At 44.7% G+C, this 19,918-nt stretch overlaps 1 protein-coding gene across 1 annotated transcript; it reads right to left on the bottom strand.

Annotated features, from left to right (window-relative positions):
* Positions 1-1,336: 1,336 nt before the first annotated feature.
* Positions 1,337-19,891, bottom strand: Layn (layilin). Its single transcript, XM_038323446.1, is given in 10 exon segments — positions 1,337-2,235; positions 4,007-4,109; positions 7,029-7,112; positions 7,992-8,027; positions 11,043-11,070; positions 11,072-11,152; positions 11,154-11,186; positions 11,188-11,203; positions 16,714-17,011; positions 19,690-19,891. Coding segments are annotated over 10 exon segments (1,227 nt in total). The 5' UTR covers positions 19,871-19,891; the 3' UTR covers positions 1,337-1,868.
* Positions 19,892-19,918: the final 27 nt, after the last annotated feature.

The following is a 19,918-nucleotide window of genomic DNA, read 5'->3' on the forward strand; positions in this document are numbered from 1 at the left end:
CATGATTGCCATTTACTCCTCCGACTTCATGCAAGTGCGTTCCCATATTTTCCTTTGCAGGGAAGAAAGGGATCTGTTTCAGAATCAAGTGGTGCTCGGAGCCGTCTCCTCTCTCACTGCCCCCGTCTTGCTTTCGCTCTCACCGTCATCCGGCTTCACATCTGCAGTCCAGTTATCTCGCAGGTCGTCTGTTGACTTGTGAGCAAGGCTTTCTTGCGATCAGCGTGTCCACTTAGACTGGAAAGCACAGATGTGATGCTGTGCCCTCACTGCACCACAGGGCGGTCTCTACTCTCGGTAGACCGCATTATTGGCAAGTTCACGTTGATCAATTAACAGAGGTGGGGTTTGCCCATTGTGTCACTTTTGTAATTAGTGATAATTTTGTGGGTGAGGGACTTGAGATCATGTAAATATTCCGTTCCGCATCAAAGTTTCTTTATTCATTTATTTGATATCAGCATACACCAATTTATTTGTTTTATCTAGTGGTCACACTCACTTGTTGATTTTTACTGTTAATGATTTTGATTACCCCACATGTTACCAGAGGTGGGCCATTGTAAACTGAATCCTGTTATCTGCAGATTTCTACTCATTCTTCCTTGTTGGTGGTGTAGTTTTCCAAATGTCTACTCTCGTTCCCAATCTCTTTAAATATAAACGTTTTAACAGTAGTGTGACTTATCGGCATACATACACGATGTGTACCGATTAACCAGGGCAATACCTATCCTCATATCCTTATCATGACTTTGTGTTTGCTGCCCTTGAACTCCTTTCTTGTAGTTATTTATCAATATGTGATAGGCTGTTGTGTTGTGCAGGCCACTGCTGTTCCTGGAGAACAATAGACCTGTTAATTCTACCTATGTTTGGGTACCCATACTTTTCATTACTCAAGTAACTCTTTTTTTTTTTTTTCTGCATCTGTCCTGGAGTTGTCCAACTTCACGGAGTCCTGGCTCACTTTAGTGGAGAATATATGTGTATCTGTATGTGTCCCCAGTACGGAAAGCCCCAAAGCAACACCACTGTTTTCTCCCTCTGATGCCTGTGATTGCCTTCTCTGTGGTGAGGAGCCTGCCTCTTCTCTTTAGTATGTCTTCTCCTTTCACCAGTCTTTCTGCCTACACAGTCACTCTCCAGTGCTGCTGCCCCCCCCCCCAACCCCAGACAACACAGACTGTCTGAGCCAGGAGAACAAGGAACGCTGAAGCAAACACAGACTTCATTTTTACTTACTAAAGGATTTCCAAGTTGGGTTTTTCCAAGTTTAGATGTCAGGAGAATGAAAAAAAAAAAAAAAGTCCCCTGAGGCTACATGCAGAGGAAGGACTGTAGACACACACTGACTAACATTCTGCTTCCTGCTTTTTATTGGATTTTACGTGAGGTGGGGGGCAGATATGAGAATTGTTGATGTGCAGGTCAGCTTGGGGCTTCCCTATCCAGGCCTTGAGAAGATCCCCCAGTGTCTGCCTTTTTGTGATTACATGTGCTGCTGGTGCAGAGAGCAAGAACAGAACCTGGAGGAGGGCTTTCTAAGCTCCTTGGCCACACCTTCATCCTGACCATTGAAAGCACGAGCCCCTGATGATCTGTTGAAGCCCACTGGCTGACAGGTGCTGAGGGTCTGCGGTATGGCAGCCCCGGGGCAAGGTGCTTTCTCACAGGCTGAGCTGGGTGAGGCCTTGGAATAAGGGATACAACCAGAACTTGGGGACCCAGTAGGAACCTGTGGAGCTTCTGTGTTTATCCTAAGACCCGATCTGCGCATTTTCATCAACTTTCTGAACATTTTCCTTGTGAGAAATAGGATGCTTTTGCTTCTCTTTTCTCATTTTTGCCAGTTTTCCCCATATGTCTCAGTAGTATATTTCATTTTCTACCCAGCCGCTCTCCTTGCTCCTCCCCACTCTGTCAGGGGAGAACTCATAAATGTCATTGGTCACAAATCCACTCTCCATACTTGCCAGAGTCATAAACCCACTTTCCGAAGGGTTCACAGCCATGTTATCGTAGTCACAAGTTACATCATCATCGTCGGGAGTGGCTTCACCAGAACACACCCGAAATGAGCTGTTCTTCAGGTCTGGTCGGGGCTCAGCTAAATCGGCTTCACTTTGTTTTCTGATGACATTGTAAACATCTAGGTTGGGGCTGTTTTCTCGGTGAGGAGTGGGCCAGATGGTGTGTTGCTCCTTTGGGGTGGGGTCTTGCTGCCCTCTTTTTCTAGAAGAAGAGAACCAGGCTGAGTCTTTGAGCCCAGGGTACTGAGAGTATATATTCCTGTTCCTAATGAAGGGGGAGGAAGTAGCCTCAGGAAGTGACCTCGTTCTACTTCAACTGAATTCCACCTATAGGTTTTGTGGGTTGGACAGGAGACAGCCTAGGAAAGTGTCACAGTCATAGTGATCCTACATCTGCCATTCACTGGCACTAGCTTGGGTTCCAGGACTCCCTTGAGAACGTGGGGCCAGAAAGCAATAGGAGAAAAATTATACTAAAAATCTCATTTCTACATAAAATTAGCTATTTCTGTTTCTAGTCTATTTCTATTCTACCATTAAAAGTTTAGGTAACAAGGGTAGGATTAATAATATTGACTCTATCACCAACAGAAATCATGTTCCTATATCATATCAGTTATTATACTTGCTTTGAAATATTTTATACTCACCTGTACTTCAAAATTATAATTATACCTACCATTAAGAATCATTAATAAAGAAACGGTTCATTTTGGGAAATATTTTTGCCAAACTATGTAGTGGTATAATTGCTTCATTTTTCTACCAATGCATTTTGTTTGCTGCACTTAAAAGATATTGTTTAAAGGACTGGGGATAAAGCTAAATGTTACTTGTCTGGCATGTGGAAAGCCCTGGGTTGATCCCGAGGACTGTTTTAAAAAAAATGAAGACAGGAAAAAAGAAAAAAAGAAAAAGGAGGAAGGAGGAGAGAGAGAGAGAGAGAGAGAGAGAGAGAGAGAGGAGAGAGAGAGAGGAGAGAGAGAGAGAAAATGAAAACAATTTGGGAAGAAAGCTGTAATTCTCCAATCCTAGTAAAGTAATAAATACATTTGAAGAACCAGCTGCAGTGTAAACCATTGGGAAAAATGTATCTATAATTGTTTAACTGAATTCTATTTTAAATTCAAGAGAATTACTAACAAAATGACTATGGCAATGGCTAATACTTTTGAGTGTTCAATAAATATATGCTTGTTATGTGTGTATTCATTGCTTTAATACCATAATAACCCTTTAAGGGAATTTTTAAAAGGAATAGGTTCTGCATTGAAATTTCACAAATTTATTTCAAATTGCTCATCAAAGTGATATTGACTTAAGCTGGGCCTTGATTTTCCTTCTGAAAAGTGAGGCTGCTAGCCTTTTTGTATGTAGACCACGATGATGGGGGACAAAGTGTAACTGAGGACAGTAGCATGCACCTCAAATACGTGAGCACACGATCCAGATTACATACAGAGGCTGCCTATGCTACCTAGCTTAGCTGCTTTGCAGCAATATACTTTTGAAATTAATAAAAGAAAAGTCAGTTAAAAAGAATTTGGCTGATTCGTTCTGAATGAACTGGCTTTGTGTCAGATGCTTCCCAGAATGCTCTGGAACACACAGTTTTCATGTGGTCCATTAGTCATTCCTTACTCAATAGACATTTTTGGAATGAGGACCTCCATTTAGGAGAGCGCTTTGCTGGGTGATGCATGGCTACAGAGGAAGTGAATAACACTGTTTTACCTTCCACACACACAGGAAACAAAGGATACAGGACCACTAGCTTAATCACAACCTAGCACAAATGCTTGCTGCTTGTCTGCTGTGCACCTAGAGTCTTGAGTCAGCCAGAGTTTACTCTCAGACTGCACCGATCCTTCTCTTGGAGTTTGCATGGCTTTTAGTGACATCACCTGGGCAACCTCCAAGTCTCAAAGAACGCAGAGGGGAGCAAAGGTTTTCATGATGAAGGTTCTACTTGCCTCCTCCTACAGATCCAAATCCAACACGCAGCTGAAGTGACCACTAGTAGGAGGAAAAGGGGAATGCTAGGGATTAGGATGTAGGCAAGATTCAAAGCAGCCTCTGAAAAAGAAAAAAAGCATATATTAGCCCTGGTGATCTATTTTTCTGCCTATCTGTACGTTTTGTTTCAAAGCAAACTTTAAATGCATAATCAATAGAATATGGCAAGCAGCACATGTAGGAAACAGATGAAGTTGCCCCACTGGCAGAGTCCCTAGTTTCAACAGGTGAGCGTTTTCTACATGACCTGTTAATCTAAGTGATTCTGTAAACAAGTTTAAAGTTTGGAGTCTGGTGAATATTGGAAGATCATGTCTTATAGCTTTTTTTCAGAGTAAAACTATCTTCCTTTTTCATGTACTTCTTAGTAAAACAGGTCTTGGTGGGGGCAGCGTGGATGTCTTTGCCTCCAGGGGCAGTCACAGAACTTTGCAAGGTTGGGGTGGGAAGAGCGAGTAAAAAGATCAAGCCAGAGTCTCAGTGTCATTTGCAGGAAAGAGAAGGAGCACAGTAAAGTCGGTTGTCAGACCTTCCTGGCACATCTGGCTGAGGCCCAGCGGCTTCGGCTAGGTCCCCGAGTGCCGCAAAGAACACTTAGGGGTCCTCTTTTCTGAACCCTGTCATCTTTGACACAGAACGGACATGGCTCCCTTCAGGGGCTGTGAGAGACATCAAGGGTCAGCGACTAACCCTTCTGCTTTAACTGACTCAAGGCTCTTGATCGTCCAGAGCCTGTTACTCCCCGCACTTTCTGTGAGGATAGAGACTTGACAATCATCAAAACCAGCAAACACACTCAGAAAATGGAGGATTCATTTAAAATACCATTATAATTTTAGAAATGTCACCCACTTAGGATGGCTCTTTATTCTCTTTTTAAGATATTAAGATATTGTCACAATTCATCCATTGGATAATAAAGAATTTTACGAGCCTCTATCCCTAGTCCTTCGTAGAGAGGCTCCAAATCCTTGAAATTCTCTAAGAAATAGGATTGAGTTTTTATTCAAACACTACAGAGTTTATGGTAAGGAGATTACTTAGAATGGGGGCTGTTAATACCAAGACTTACCAGGTGACCACAGACTGGAGCTTTGACCAGAATTCTCCTTTGGAGAAACATTCCCTGACCTCTATCCTGCTCAGGTAATGAAACCCAACAAAACTTCTGGATGCCAAAGCCTGATGGAGCTTCCTGGGTGGGTAACATGTCAGTGTGCCAGGAGAAGTATAGTGTTGGCATTTGTGAAGCTGTGAGTAAGCTATCTAATAGAACAACTTAAAGGAGGAAAGGTGATTTCAGCTCTGGGTTTCATGACTGGCTCCATGACGTCAGACAGAATTATGGCGATGAGCAAATGTGGCAGAGGAGGTGACTGTGTTCATCATGATGAACAGGATGTAGAGAAACAGGAATGTAGTGAGGAGCTGCGGGCAGGCCTGCTTTTCATCCTGCGCGGATCCACATGGCTAGCTTTACACGTGAAATAACAACACACAAACTGTATTCTTTTAAATACTGCCTGGCCCATTATTTTCTGCCTCTTACTCACATCTTGATTAACCCATATCTAATAATCTGTGTAGCACCACAAAGTGGTGCCTTACCGGGAAGTTTCTAGCGTACATCCATCTTGGGCTGGAGCTTCATTGCGTCTGGCATCTCTCTCTCTGAGCAGAGGCACAGTGGTCTGCCTAACTTAAGAGAGGCGTGGCATCTGACTGAGCCATCTACCTCACTTCCTTCTTCCTGTTCTGTCTACTCCACCCACCTAAGGGCCGGTCTATCAGATGGGCCAGGAAGTTTCTTTATTAATTATCCAATGAAATCATCAAATAGATAGAAGACACACCTACACAGGAACATACCAGGCACTATGTGTAAGCTTCACAGGCATGCTCCCTGTGACCCACTTCCTCCAGCAATGGCCCAAACCCTAAAGTTTCCAGAATTTTCCATATAGCACTACCACCTGGGGACTAAACATTCAATACATGAGCATTCATAAGATATTTTGTAGTCAAACTGTAGCAAAGAGGTTGATAGTCCTGATTCCACTGGGAGATGACATAGAAGACCCCATCTGAAACCTTTCCAGACCTTGCCCCGGCTGTGTCTTTGTTTGGCTGTTCTCAACTTGGATCATGTATAATAAGATGTACAGACACTGTATCACTAAATTCTGTGAGCTCTGGTGAACCACAGAACCTGGCAGGGCTGGTGGGCTCTACTGGGTGTGTAGCCAGTTGAGCGTGAGTGTGGGTGGTCTGGGGACTTTGAGACTTGTGACTGATGTCTGTCTGATGTGAGAGGTATGGAAGGTGCCTTTAGGCTTTGGGGGGAGACTGCGTAGACCCTCAGTGTCAGAACTGAATTGCAGGGAAACATTACATTTTACTTTATGGAACTGATAATGCTGTCAGCTAGGTATGAAAAATACTAAACAATTAAACTGAAACACAGAGGATTTTTTTTTAAAAAGTTAAGTTGCCCAGTGATAAAACCCCAGATTTCCCTTTTGAAACTCAGGGTAAGAGTGAGGTTCAAAGCTCACTAGCACTCCAGTTCATCACCCCGACTTTCCTTTACCTTTTTGATGCAGATTTCTAGATGTTTATCCTTCCCAATTCCTCAGTTTGGTTTACAGATGAATATTTGTACCAGACGGCATATATTATGGCTTGGGTTATTTCACTTGTTTTTCTACATCCTTTCTCTCAGTCCCTAGCCTGTCCCACTCCCCATGGTCAGGTAAGTTCCCAAGTCTTGGAGACGGGCAGGACCTGCCACCTCCTGCCTATCTCAGTCGTCTTACGATTGCATATTTCATTGATGAAACCTAGCGTTTCAAACAGTGCTTACAACGTCACAGATCTTTGCCTAATTTTGCTTTTTAAGGAACTGTATGCAGAAGAAAGTAGGAAGTGTAACCATAGGTAATTTCTAGTCACACGAGTCCCATCATCCTTCCCAAGTACCTCTGCTTTCTTTAAATGTTTCTTTGGTGTCTTCTTTCTGTGTTTCTTCTGGAAGTGCTGGTGTTGCTGGCTCAGTAGCTTCACCTGAGAGAGATACACATGGACTTGAGAACTTGAGGAAAGGTGCTATAGTCCAGGCATGAGGGGATGCAAGAAAACAGTAGTGATTTGACCAATGCCACTGATACACACAGTAAAGTTTGAATTTGTTGCACTAGAGGTTTGTCTTCATTGTGTGTGTATTCCCGAGTTCGTGTGTATGTGCAAAAATATGTATCTGGTGTGTTGTGTGTGTGTGTACATAAGCTAGAGGTTGACATTAGGTGTCTTCCATACTGTTTCCTCACCTTGTGTTTTGAGAGAGTCTCTCTGAAGGTGGAGCTTGCAGATTCAGGTAGATTGGCTCGCAGGTAAACCCTGTCTCTGCCTCCCCAGTGATGGGGTCAGAGGTACATATCACGGTGCCAAGCTTTTAGACATGGATTCTGGAGTTCTGACTCAGGTCTTGAGCGTGCACAGTGAGCACTTCATCCACTGAGCCATCTCCCCAATATGTCTTCATATTTTTGGTGAGGAACTTTGCCCATGATCGGGCACCAAAACAGCCAACAAGCAATATAAAGACTGAAGTACATGGGTGGGGGGGAGGTACAATGGCTTACTGCTAGGACCATAAATAATCAGCTGGGCTCATTTCTTACTTCATTAGATTAAATTACTCCCTTTATATCAATAAGAAGAATAAACGTCCAAAATGTAATTTTCAAACTATTACTTTTCCGTTTTGACCAGTATAGGTAACAGTGGGCGGAGAGTGAGCATGACGAGCTGGCTGCCACAATGAGATGGGTAAACGCCAGTGGTCTTCTGCCGAGTAATCTGCTCAAAAGGCGTTGTTTTAAATCTATGGGCGGGACTGTGAAATGACCCCCAATGACCCCAAATCTCACAGAATAGACTTACCTCCAGTCCTTATAGAAGGTGTTGTACTTGGTTTCTCTGTAGCAGAAAGAGACAAAAGCAATAGTTACATTTTCCTCCCTCTGAATGAAGCCAGCTAGTGTGGCATCTAATTCTAATAAATTCCATTTATTATCACCTTATTAATAATTATTATTATCAGATACCAGAGGTAGGTTGCCTAAATCAAAGAGTTACTTGCACATGAATACTAGCCCTGTCTTCAGCTTTACTCTTCAGTGCTGTTTTAAAAAGTATTCAAGAACTTTAATATTAGGCTTTCCAAATGCACACAAAAATAGTATATTGATATCCCATGTGCTGTTATACAAACTCCACCTTATCAGCATGGAGCTGCTTGAGCTTCAGCATTGATCCCTACTCCCCCACTGCAACTCCTGGCTGAGACTGTCTTAAGTGGTCCAAGATATTTTATCAGTTCCTACTGAGGACATTTCAGAGAGCAACAAACACTTGGCCTGCAGGAAGTGGAAGTGGTTGAGGATTGCCCAGTTTCAAGGCAGAGACTGGTGATTAAGCCTTGCGATGCTTAAAACATTCCTAAGAGCTTTATGTCACAGACAACTTACGGCAAATGTTTTTGCTGTTGGATGACCTGGGTATTAGCACTGAATCTCTTACACCAATCAGATGCCTGGATTCATAGGATCCTGAAGATTTCAGAGATTATAGTTTTCAGGCCCAGCTATCAGGAATTTCATTCAGAAAGGGAAGTAATGCTTAAACTTTCGTTTTTATCCCCCTCTTAAGATTTAGTAAGTGTTCTGCCTGTATTATCCCTGAGCACCAGAAGAGGGCGCCAGATCTCATTACAGATGCTTGTGAGCCACCATGTATATGTGGTGGCTGGGAATTGAATTCAGGACCCTCTGGAAGAACTGCCAGTGCTCTTAACCTCTGAGCAGCTCTCCAGCCCTTATCTTCTTTCTTTGCATATGTGTGTATAGGCATGTTATAAGTCTGTTTATTTACTTTCAAACTTACCCACATAGTGCCTACTAGATCCTAGAAATCATCCTAAGTGTTATATAAAAACAATTTTGATAACAGGCTTCTAAGGGGGCCTTATTAGTATTCTTACTTTGCACACGGAAAAACTAAAATAAAGGGAATAAATAACCGTTTAAACTTTTATAGCTAATATTTTTAGCTGAAAGGAATTTCAACTGAATAAATCTAAATAAAAATTAAAACCATAAGCAGACACAATTGTGCTATTTAGTAGAGATAAAACAACAGATGTGGATGAATCTAACTCTGTTAAAGGGCTTATCTTCTGACACCCTGCGATTCCCATAGACAGTGATCTCCTGTAGTTCTGACCACTGACACTGGACCATATGCACAGCACAACAGTGCACACAGCACATCGGCACACACTGGCCGTGAACACAGCACACCAGTGCCCAAAGGCCGTGAACACAGCATATTGGCGCACACTGGCCGTGAACACAGCACATCAGTGCACACAGCACATGAGTGCACACTGGCCGTGAACACAGCACACCAGTGCACACAGCACATGAGCGCACACTGGCCGTGAACACAGCACACCAGTGCACACAGCACATGAGCGCACACTGGCCGTGAACACAGCACATCAGTGCACACAGCACATGAGCGTACACTGGCCGTGAACACAGCACACCAGTGCACACAGCACATGAGTGCACACTGGCCGTGAGCACAGCACACCAGTGCACACTGGCCGTGATGAACATTTTGCGGGTGGGGCAGGTTGGACGGAAGGGTGTACTGTGTGGCACATCACATCACACTAGGATGAATAAAGAGGTGTTGGGAAGATGGAGGTGTGGGGTGGGTTTTTGTTTTGTTTTGTTTTGAAATAATTTGGGGGCAAGCATACTGCAGGGGTGAGAGGTGGATATGGAAGGACTGGGAGGTAAGCAGGATTGGGATACATGATGTGAAATTTTCAAAGAGTCAATAAAGAATTATGTTTTTAAAAAAATGTGCAAACACTTAAACCATAGAGTTAATAGACTCTAATAAACAAAAACGATAGAAGTTGGAAAATCCATGTATAACCAGTGCTTTCCTTCACTGCTCTGAGAAGGTGGTCTGCGGAGCCAGTCCAGGTCTCTGCAGCCTCTCTCTCCCTGGGCAACTGCATATGTGGGAAAGACAGGGCACGGAGAAGAGTTCATCTGAGGCTAGGATGGGTGAGGAAAAACATCTTTCAGCACAAACTTGCCACCAGAGGATAACGTAGTTCAAGCAGCTAAAAATGGCAATAGTATTTAGTCCCGAATTATACAGATACAACTAACAAGTCATTCTGCTCTGTTGGGAAAAGGCTGTGGCATTGGGCCCAAGCAGTTGGCTTCAAGGAAGTGAGAAACTTCAGGACACATCAAGAATGAGTTTAATTCTGAGTCAATTTTAATAAAGGATTCTAGGAACTCAGTAGAGCGAGACCTGTGGGGTTTTTTTTTGCCAGTTTCCAACTCTTTGCAGATCTGGAGGCAAATGCAAGTTGAATTTGCAAGGCAAATCTAGAGGTGGTGGCTGGAGACTTTTAAACTATCTTCATCAAAGTGCCCGCTGTCTAAGCCTGCCCAGTGGGAAGTTGGGGTGTTTTTGCCTTTTCTGATCATTATTATGTTGCCTTCGATTTCAGGACTAATCTCATGTGGCTGCCAGAGGACTGCAGAAGTAACCCTTAGCTTATTCCTGGCTCTCACAACCAACCACACATGGAATGAGTGGGCTATGCCTGTTCACAGCAGAGGCCTTTATCAGATTTCACATAAGTATTGGCTTTTAACCTACGTAAGTTAGAACCTTTTTCCCTACCATCCCTCTTTTGCCTCTCCTTTGCTAGGACTGTTCTCTGGGAGGAAACGTCATCACATTTCCATTTACAAGAATTCTCAGAGTTCAGATGTTGCTGACATTTGCAACAAGCTCTCTCAGGGAGCACAGACCTAAGTCTTGATACCAGCAGCTGTTTTTTGAAATGGGGAAAGAGGTTGAAACTTAGCCATATAACTGAGGAAAAAGTTTCGTTACCATCAGCGTATTTGCAGATGAAATTGTTTCTTCATGTTGCACCGGTCATCATTCCACTGGACATGTACGAGCCCCCGATGGCCCGGTGCTGCCGACGGCTGATGGTACATTGACCACGCAGACCTCGCTGCCGCAGGATGGCTCAATCCACGTACCAGTTCCTGAAGGAAAAGGAAGGACAAATGGAGCTAACTGGGAAAACACACCCCAAGACTCCGTGTCTTTACTTTCTCACACGAGGGTTCCATTGACCCGCAAGTCAGACTCTGCTTCAGAGCACGATGCAGAGAAGGAAGATTGAAAGCACTGCCAGCAAGTAGACACATGCTGTTTGATCCAGCGTGGCAGTCACAATCAATCATCTGACATTTGCCACAACCTCTTTGCAGGGAGGAATATATTATGTTCTTATGTCTGCAAAATAATTATGAGAAATAGCAGCTAGCACAGAGCTAGTCTGGAAGATATCAATGCTTGCCTTCTTTTTTGGCTTTTGTGCTAGTTGGGCTTATCTTTTCAGACATCATACATATTGAGGAGAGACGTGGCACCTCTCTCTCAAAGCTCTCCTGCTCCCTCTGCTACTTCCCAATAGATACCTCTGCCACACCAGCCCCAGATGATGGATGAGAAGATGAAGAATCTGAAGAGGATATCCTAAAATTTAGAGGCTGCCAAAGTAAGAGACGGGCTGGGGAAGGGGATAGGAGGCCATCTTGGTCTTGGTTAGTTTTCAAATAATTTGCATAGGATCAAGGAAATAGCCCCTTTGCCTCCACTCTGAGGTATCTTCCTTTTGCCTCTTTAGCTCCTTGAAAGGGTTCATAGCAGATTTAGCTTTACCATCCAGTAGTTCCTGGGGACTGGGTGGTGCTGCCACCTTGTTGCCTATATGGGAACCAGGAGAAGGTCTTGGAGCCCACTGAGAAGTTTGTAAGCACTTACCCCCTATGCCAATTGAGGTCGGGCTTTGTAGCCTGCCTGAGTATCTGATCTGTTTCTGCCCAGGGCTAGGCATTTAGCTCCAACTCTCAGACTATTTATCTAGATGCTGCTGCTCTGTTCATGTCTTCTCAAGCCTCTCTTCAGGAGGGTTGGCTAAGAGACATGCCTGGTAGCACCACAGTATGACTTTACGTTAGTCCTGGGCTACAGTCTGCTAAAAGGAAGATCCTTTGTTGCACCTACTGTGTTGAAAGTGTTTTCTGGACAACAGCTGAATATATGATAAAACTCTGGATATTATGCATGAACATCTGGGCTGGGTCTTGGTGGAGACTGGGCTTTGTGCCTCATTAGTTAACTCCAGCACAACCGGCCCTCCCCAAAGCCTTATGGGTTTATGTTACTTCATCTCAGAGAGGGAGAAGGAGGCAGAGGGAGAAAGAAAGATTGATTCCTAGAATAATATTTTTGGACTTGAGCCAGTTTTCAGTCTCATAACTTACAGATAAGGGGAGAGGCCAGATGCCTAGAAGGAAAATCCTATGATGCTGTGGCAGGTGTCTATGATAACAATTTCTTCTGTTCTTTCTCCAGAAGGACCTTTGGCTATTTAACCAAATAACCATATACTTGGGAAGGGGGTATGTCTAAATATTGCTAGATTTGTTAAACATAGGTTATAAATGGTCATTGATGACATGAAAGCCACACATTGGAGTTGGAGCACATTGGGGCAAGGTGAATCAATCAGTCAGCTCACAGTGGGCCTAACCAGTGTGTGTATATATATATATATATATATTAATTGGCTCTAATTTTCATTTGTTGTTGTGAGACAAGGTCTAGTGTAGCTCTTCCAGGTGGGCCTTTAGCCAGCTGAGGCCAAACATGAACCTGATCTTCTAGCTTCTACCTCTGGAGTCGGAAGGATCACATTATATGCCAGTGTGTCTCAAAAACCCCATTTTTAGGGCTTGCCAAGGATGGAACCCAGGGCCTCTGAATAGACCTGTTTAGTAGTTGGTATAGTTCCACATTGACTCCTTAGGCTATCATAGTATAGAACTCCAAGAATAACCTCTGAGACTGCAGTCCCCTCAGCACAGCATCTTATCTATAGGTAGATGGTAGGAGGCAGTTGTGCCTTAAAAACCTGACAGTGCACAGTGCAGTGCTCTCTCTGCCTGTCCTGCAAAACCCAGACCCTAAGGATTATACAAGAGGAGCACACACTCAGCCTTGTAGTAGATGAACCTAATGTGGCTGCTGTTCTGTAGTGACGTCTTTGCTAGAGAAGTAGTAGATCTGGGGAACACATTCAAGAGACCGTGGAACAGTTTACATTCATTGAAAACAGATCACAGTATACACTTATAGTTTTGCCTTATTTTGATTTTTTCTCACACCCAGTTATAATATTTGAATTGCCTATGAATTGTGAAGAAGATCATACTGGCCCTTTATGCTGCTGACTGCTGTGCCAATTGCACCAGATAAGCAAGGGGAAAAAAAGGATATGTTGGAGACCTTAGTAAGACTCATGTATTCCAGAAAGTTGGAGAAAAACTCAATGAATATTCAGGACCCATCACTTTGATGGGATATATAGATGTCTAGAGATCATCCCTTTCAAATTTAATGCAAACCACTATATCATACAATAATTTAAGGGAAGCATAGCACTTGGCAGGTCTCTTTGGGTTCTGGAGGTTTTACATTTTGCATCTGAGAGTACTTACTGTGGCCTTATGACAGATGGCCAGTTTTGAGTGGGAATCAGAGCAGAAAAGAGACTCTTAAGGAAGGACTAGACTCAGGCATTTCTCACAGTTGTACCAGCGCTTCTTCCTCAGCTCACACCCCGTGTGTGGAAGAGTCCCTTGTGACTAGTTGATACAGTCAGCTCAATCCTGGTTCTAAGTGAAGTCAAACAAGCTGAGACGACGACAAGCTTCGCTGCAGCTGCACTAGGAGATGGCCCTGAAAGCCAGTGGTGAGGGGACAGCCTCCCACTGGCTGGAACTCTAGTTAGTATACCTCACTGGACACTTTATAAGGAAGTAGAAGTTTCTGGAGGTTAAAACATGTGAAACTTGGGGGAAACGAAGATGCACAGCCAACCAGTAAGAATGTAAAAGAAAAAGGATGAAGATAGGAGATAATGACATCTTGGACAAATGAAGTGAAGAGAGATAAAGAAGTGATCACGAAGTCGGAGAATCGTGTCTCATGTGATAAGCCCAGCAGGGAGTATCTTCCACAGAATTGGCACTAGTCAACCAGGGAGACAGAAATGAATGAGCCAAACGATGCCAACCAGTTGTTCTCAGCCACACCCATAGAACAATCATTGTGGGGGCTCTTGCATGGGCTCACCAGGTTGGATTGCACACAGCAAGACTGATCTGGCTGTGACTACCAACAAATATCCAGCCTTCCAGCAGTAGAGACCAATATTAATATGATGCTAATTCCAACCTGAGACATTCCAGGTGACCCCAGAGATGGTCTGGGCAATGATAGCACTAACAGAGGGAGGGAAGGTGAGAAGGGGATAGGATAAACACTAGTAATTAAGGAGACCCACATGATACTTGGCAAGTTAGCTACACGACCCTGAAAGGGACAGTTACTCATTTTGGTAGAAATAGATATAATCTGGGCATTAAGTTTGCCTTTTTCTGCCTCTGGGTTTTAGTCAGATCCACTACCCAAAGGGTGTAAATAGTATTTTACCTATCAAAGTAAGACCCCAAATACAGTCTCATCAGGCAAAAGACCAATGTAGCAAAGAAGGTACAAAACTAGCCCCCTGGTCTTGGGAATTCCTGTTAGATTACATTGATTCCCATCCCAAAGCTGCCAGCTTGACTCTTGGAAGAGCTTGTTGAAAAGGCAGCTGAAGTATCAGCCTCAAAGTAATTGAACTTTGGAGAGGGACGTCACTCGCCAGGTAGTACAGACTTTAAAGCAACAAGTTCCATAACCCTGTGTCTCTGAGAATAGAATACATAGGTCTGGAGCAAGGGAAAGAGCAGCAGCTCCTCCCACTGGACCCCATTGTCACTTGTGGAGTTCGTACTTCTCATTTCTGCAATGCTATGATCTGGGAGTTTGCACGTACTTAGTTTCCAGGAAGGAACACTTCTGTTAGGAGAATAGCAAGAATCTATCAAGCACGAAGCCTGGTTACCACATGGCAAGACAAGAAGAGCTGTCAGTATCTAGGCAGGAGGTTATATACTCTCTATTAGGAGGAGGTCGTTTGCTGCTGTATGTTAATGGTAGGAAGACCCTTAAAATTATGTGCTGGGGAATATCTTCATGTGTCACCTCCTACTTTTGAAAGTCAATGAGAAAGCACATTAAATCAGGCTGAAAAGTACAAGTTGACTAGAGCCTCATGCTCTTCAGAGATGGACTGTCTGATTATGCTACAAAGTCAGCCATTGAGACCGGCAGCAGGGGTTAGGGATGTTATGTAGGAAAAGTAAAGGTGGGATGTCAGCAAGTGTCAGTGTGGATCTAAGTTCATCTTCAGAAATGAAAAATATACTTCCTACTGAATTCCTTTTTCAAATTTCTTTCAGGAAGAAAAGGCTATAAGAATGTCAGAGGAGTTTCTTCTACAACTTATATGAAGATGAGATCTATAAGTGTAACCAGTAGAGGAGCGCTGGACATGCTGCCTTAATGTAACAGATAAACTATCATTTTTTAAAATATCTTATTTATTTATACATAGGAGTGTTTTGACTGCTCTGCATGTTTGTGTACCATGTGCACGCAGTGCCTTCATAGTCCAGAAGAGGGAGTAAAAACCCCCTGGAACTGGAGATAAAAGACAATTGTGAGCTGCTGTGTGGGTACTGGGAACTAAACCTGGGTCCACTGCAAGATCAGCCAGAGCTCTTAACTACTGAGGCATCTCTGCAGCCCAGATAAACCACCTTTTAATTTATGCTTTTGATGGTGATTATACATTTTTCCATATAATTGCATAGTAAATTCGATTGTTCTTCTACTTGATGAGCTCTCGCTTAGGATCGTTGTCTTTTGTCTTTGAGCGCTTTGTATTTTATCACCTGTGTCTTTAAATGACTTACAACTTCTTATCATACAAAGATTAACTCTTGGTAGATTGTTCCCTTCCCGTCTTGTTTACCTTGTAATGTTGATATTTTGAAGTGTCGTCCATGTTTCGTAGTTTTTAGGAAGGAGCTTGATGGCCGCACTCATGGGACATGGTGGGATGGCGAGTGATTATCAGGTATCTTGATTGCTGTGGAGTTGAGGGGTTTTCTCCAAACCGTTAGTAGTGTCTTTCAGTCCTCCATCCTTGGTCATGTCTGTAGAGTAAGATGGATTTTTGGCCCTTATCCTGATTCCCTGTGGTCTGAGTCCCTACCACGGCCCTATCTTTATGCACCTTCAGTTTCTCAAGGTACACCCGTCTTAGCTCCACGGGCCAGAGAACCAGAACCATAGGTGCCAAGCAAGGTGTGCTATTTAAAAGTTGCTGCTGGGACCTACCTACCTGAACAGGGGCACTTTGGGCCCGAAGTCAAGGCTGCGTTGGGTCTCCATCTTTGCCATACTGCTCTGATCTAGGTAGCCATTCTGTTGTTTACTCCCAGACCTTCTCATGAATCTGACTGTGGGTCCTGCTTGACTCTTCTCTGAGCTATGTTCACGGGAACCAGCTGCTGTGGGATCACACACTTACCTAAATTGTGATGTGCTTCCATCTGTCCAAGCATAAAGGTCTTGGCAGGCTGTGTTGTTGCCCTGCTTCTCCTCCAGCCTCATGAGGCCAATCCAGAAATCACCATCAGATGCCAGGAGATTTTCAATGAACTTTTCTATCAGTCTCTGCTCATCTTCTGTTTCGATACTGACTAGCTGTCCCCCATCTCTCCTGCAGGCTTCTTTGGCTTCCTCAAAGTTCAGTCTTTGAAAAGCCTCATGAAAGTAAATGACTTTGTAGCAAGGCCTCCGAGTCCCTCCCCAGCAGACCAGCTGCCCTAGGGAAAAAAGAAGGCAACCTGTTTCAGTGCCCCAAGAAAGTGTACCAGAGCAGATGTACTTAGAAACATCTGGATGAAACTGTCTCTGGGCAGGAATTCAGATGGTTCATCTGTGGATTCTTAGTACTCGGGCTTTCTAGAGAAAATTAATATTCTTTCCAACACAAAGGAACAGTGGCTTTAAACTCTAGTGCCTGTATTGTATAGGGCATCTATATTTTTGTTTCAGGGCAGATTGCTGAAGATGTTTTTGTGTTTTAAAGAGAATAGGTAAATATTTATGACTTCACTTAATGCATACAAATGAGACATTCATGCCCCTTAGGAATTCCCAGGAATTATGGGGGCTTAGGGTAAGTGTTTACTGTTAAGGTTCCTTCAGTAAAGAGGAGCATTCTGAAATCAGTCATGGACCCGCAAAGTCTCCTGTGTATGCAGGACTAACTTGCTCGTCCTCTGGTGTGAGCAGAAGCTAAGAGCATCCATGGGTTTTTCTGCCACTGATAATCAGATCTCTGACCAAAGATAATAGCTAGAGTTTTCCGAACTTTTCCATGTCCCATTAGCTATATAGTAAAATTTTATTTTTATAAAGATTATTCTCCTTTAGTCCTCGTAACAGTCATCCAATCAAGACCATTTATGCCCCACTTCATGAATGAGAAACTTGAAGCTCAGAGAAACTGATTGTCATACAGCCATCAGCAGCACTGCCAGAGTCAGGACCCAGATCTGATTAGAAGTCACAACCAGAATCACTGAGTTGTAATGATGGTGCCCCACCTCTCTGACAGGCTTAGGTTGCACTGGGAGCGCATGTCTTATTTGATTGACACTTGAAGGACTGAAGACAAGTTTTAGAAAATGGATGAGACCCCATCGAGCAGCAAGTAGCAAACTGTTCACCAGCACATGACCGCCTTAGCTTGTGTCTGGATGACTGGTCTTGTTGTGACTGAAACCTAGCCCAGTCCTCCCTTTGTTCAGCCGACATTTATTGGGTGATTCCTCCTTGCCTGATGTGCTAGATATCGAGAATACAGACATGCCAGTTCCTACCCCACAGGAGCCCATAGCTCGACTCTGGATTTCAGTGTACAAAATAAAGGACAAATTTCAACCAGGAGACTAGTCCCCTTATAATAAGAGCCAAACTGTAGGCTTCAGGTGTGAAGTGCTGCCACCAAGTAAGCATAAGTGATTTTAGTTTCTGAGCCTATTGCCAGGCCTTCTGGAGTGTTCCAGCTTCCCCCAACATGTATTCAGCTCGCAGGGGAGCCAGACATGTTCATTATTTTTCAATAATTGTTCAGCATACAGGTCAAAAGACCACAGACAGTGCTAACTTCTCCCCCACTCCACACTTGAGCAAGGAGCTGGGAGTGTTCTGTACCTCTTCCTTTAGAAGGCGCTGTTGCTGCTAAACAAAAGGTCTGTAACAGGACGGTTCCCTGGAGGATGAGGAGTGCTCAGAAGCTGGCCTTGCTCACGGGGCAGTGTGTCCAGAGAAAATGGAGATGTGGGTAGCAGAGGAAGGCAGAGGGGCCCCTGGCCTCTCCAACCTGGCTACTAGCAAAACAGAAACTGAGTTGTCTTTTCTAGCATTCCCATCTTCCAGGCCAGACTGCCAAGAGAAATCTTAACACCTTGATAGGGTTTCCTGTATGGTCCGGGATTGACTGCACACATCCCTGTATGATTAGCGGAGTTCCAGGGAACACCAGAGCTGGAAGGCAGCCGGGACCCATCTGGTTCCCCTGCCTTCAGGAAGTGTCTTTCTTTTCTCATTTGCAGGAAGGGGAGGGGCAGGCAGGGGTCTCCCATCACCACCAAGTGCAGAGCCATGCAGCTCTAACCTCGCTGCCTCCTCTGCTGAGCTGAGCCACATCCCATGCTGAAACCAAAGGTAGATTCTTTAAATCAGGCCGACAGCTGGGATACAGTGGGAGATTCCCATTTTCTCCGTCCCTCTTTGACCAAGGGGAACTGATAAAAAGATATAGATACTCTCTCCCAGACATGCAGGCCAAGTGGAAGGGGAAAGAAGTCAGAGCACTGTACCTCCTCTGGGGTCCAAGTCCGAGGCTGCAGTGACACACAAGGAAGGAAGCAGAGTCATTCTTGGAGCCTGGCAGGGCTGGTTCCGTTCGTTCTAACTAGACTGCTTCCTAATCTCCAAGCGGTCCCATTCCAGGCCAGCCACCAACCCCTCAGAGGAGAGCAAGAGTAACAGGTAGGCTTCCCACAGTCCCGCAGATCCAGAATTGGCAGCCTCCACCAGAAGGATCAGGCACTGCACCGAGCAGGCAATGCTCAAAGGGTGCAGGCGGAGGGGCACTCACTGGAGCAAGTTTGCCCACTGCCCCACCCAGGCTATCCTCCCACTCACCCCTTGGTAACCCCTGGGCGAGAAAGGACTTTTCCAGCGTTTCAGGATTATCCGAGGCAGCCCAGGAACCGAGCTGGCTGCACATTTGCTCTCTGAAAGCAAAGAACTCAGAAGTGCAGAGACTGGGTCCCAGAGCGGATCTTGGGATCGCTGAACCCCTCACTACGCGAAGGGCACAGGAGTAGGGGTGCAGTGGCCCTTGAAGACAATCCTCAACAGCTGGGTGTACTGGCGCGTCAACCCTAGGCGCTTGGGCACCAACCCTCTTCCCGGGGCGCACACTCACCGCTCAGAAGGCGACCCTTCGAACCCCGCGGTTCTGCCAGCAGCACAGCCAGCAACACGGCCTGCAGCGCTGGTCCCGGCTGCATTGCGGATTCCAGTGCGTTCCAACACCCCAGGGCTAAGGCAGAGAAGTGGGCAAACAGGCGGCTGCGTTCTGGCACCAAGGCAGCCGCATCTCCCATGGACCCACAGACCCCGCACTGGGAGGAGTCCGGGAGGGCGCAGAGTCC

This window comes from Arvicola amphibius, chromosome 3 (genome assembly GCF_903992535.2).
Source record: "Arvicola amphibius chromosome 3, mArvAmp1.2, whole genome shotgun sequence".
NCBI classification, from domain to species: Eukaryota; Metazoa; Chordata; class Mammalia; order Rodentia; family Cricetidae; genus Arvicola; species Arvicola amphibius.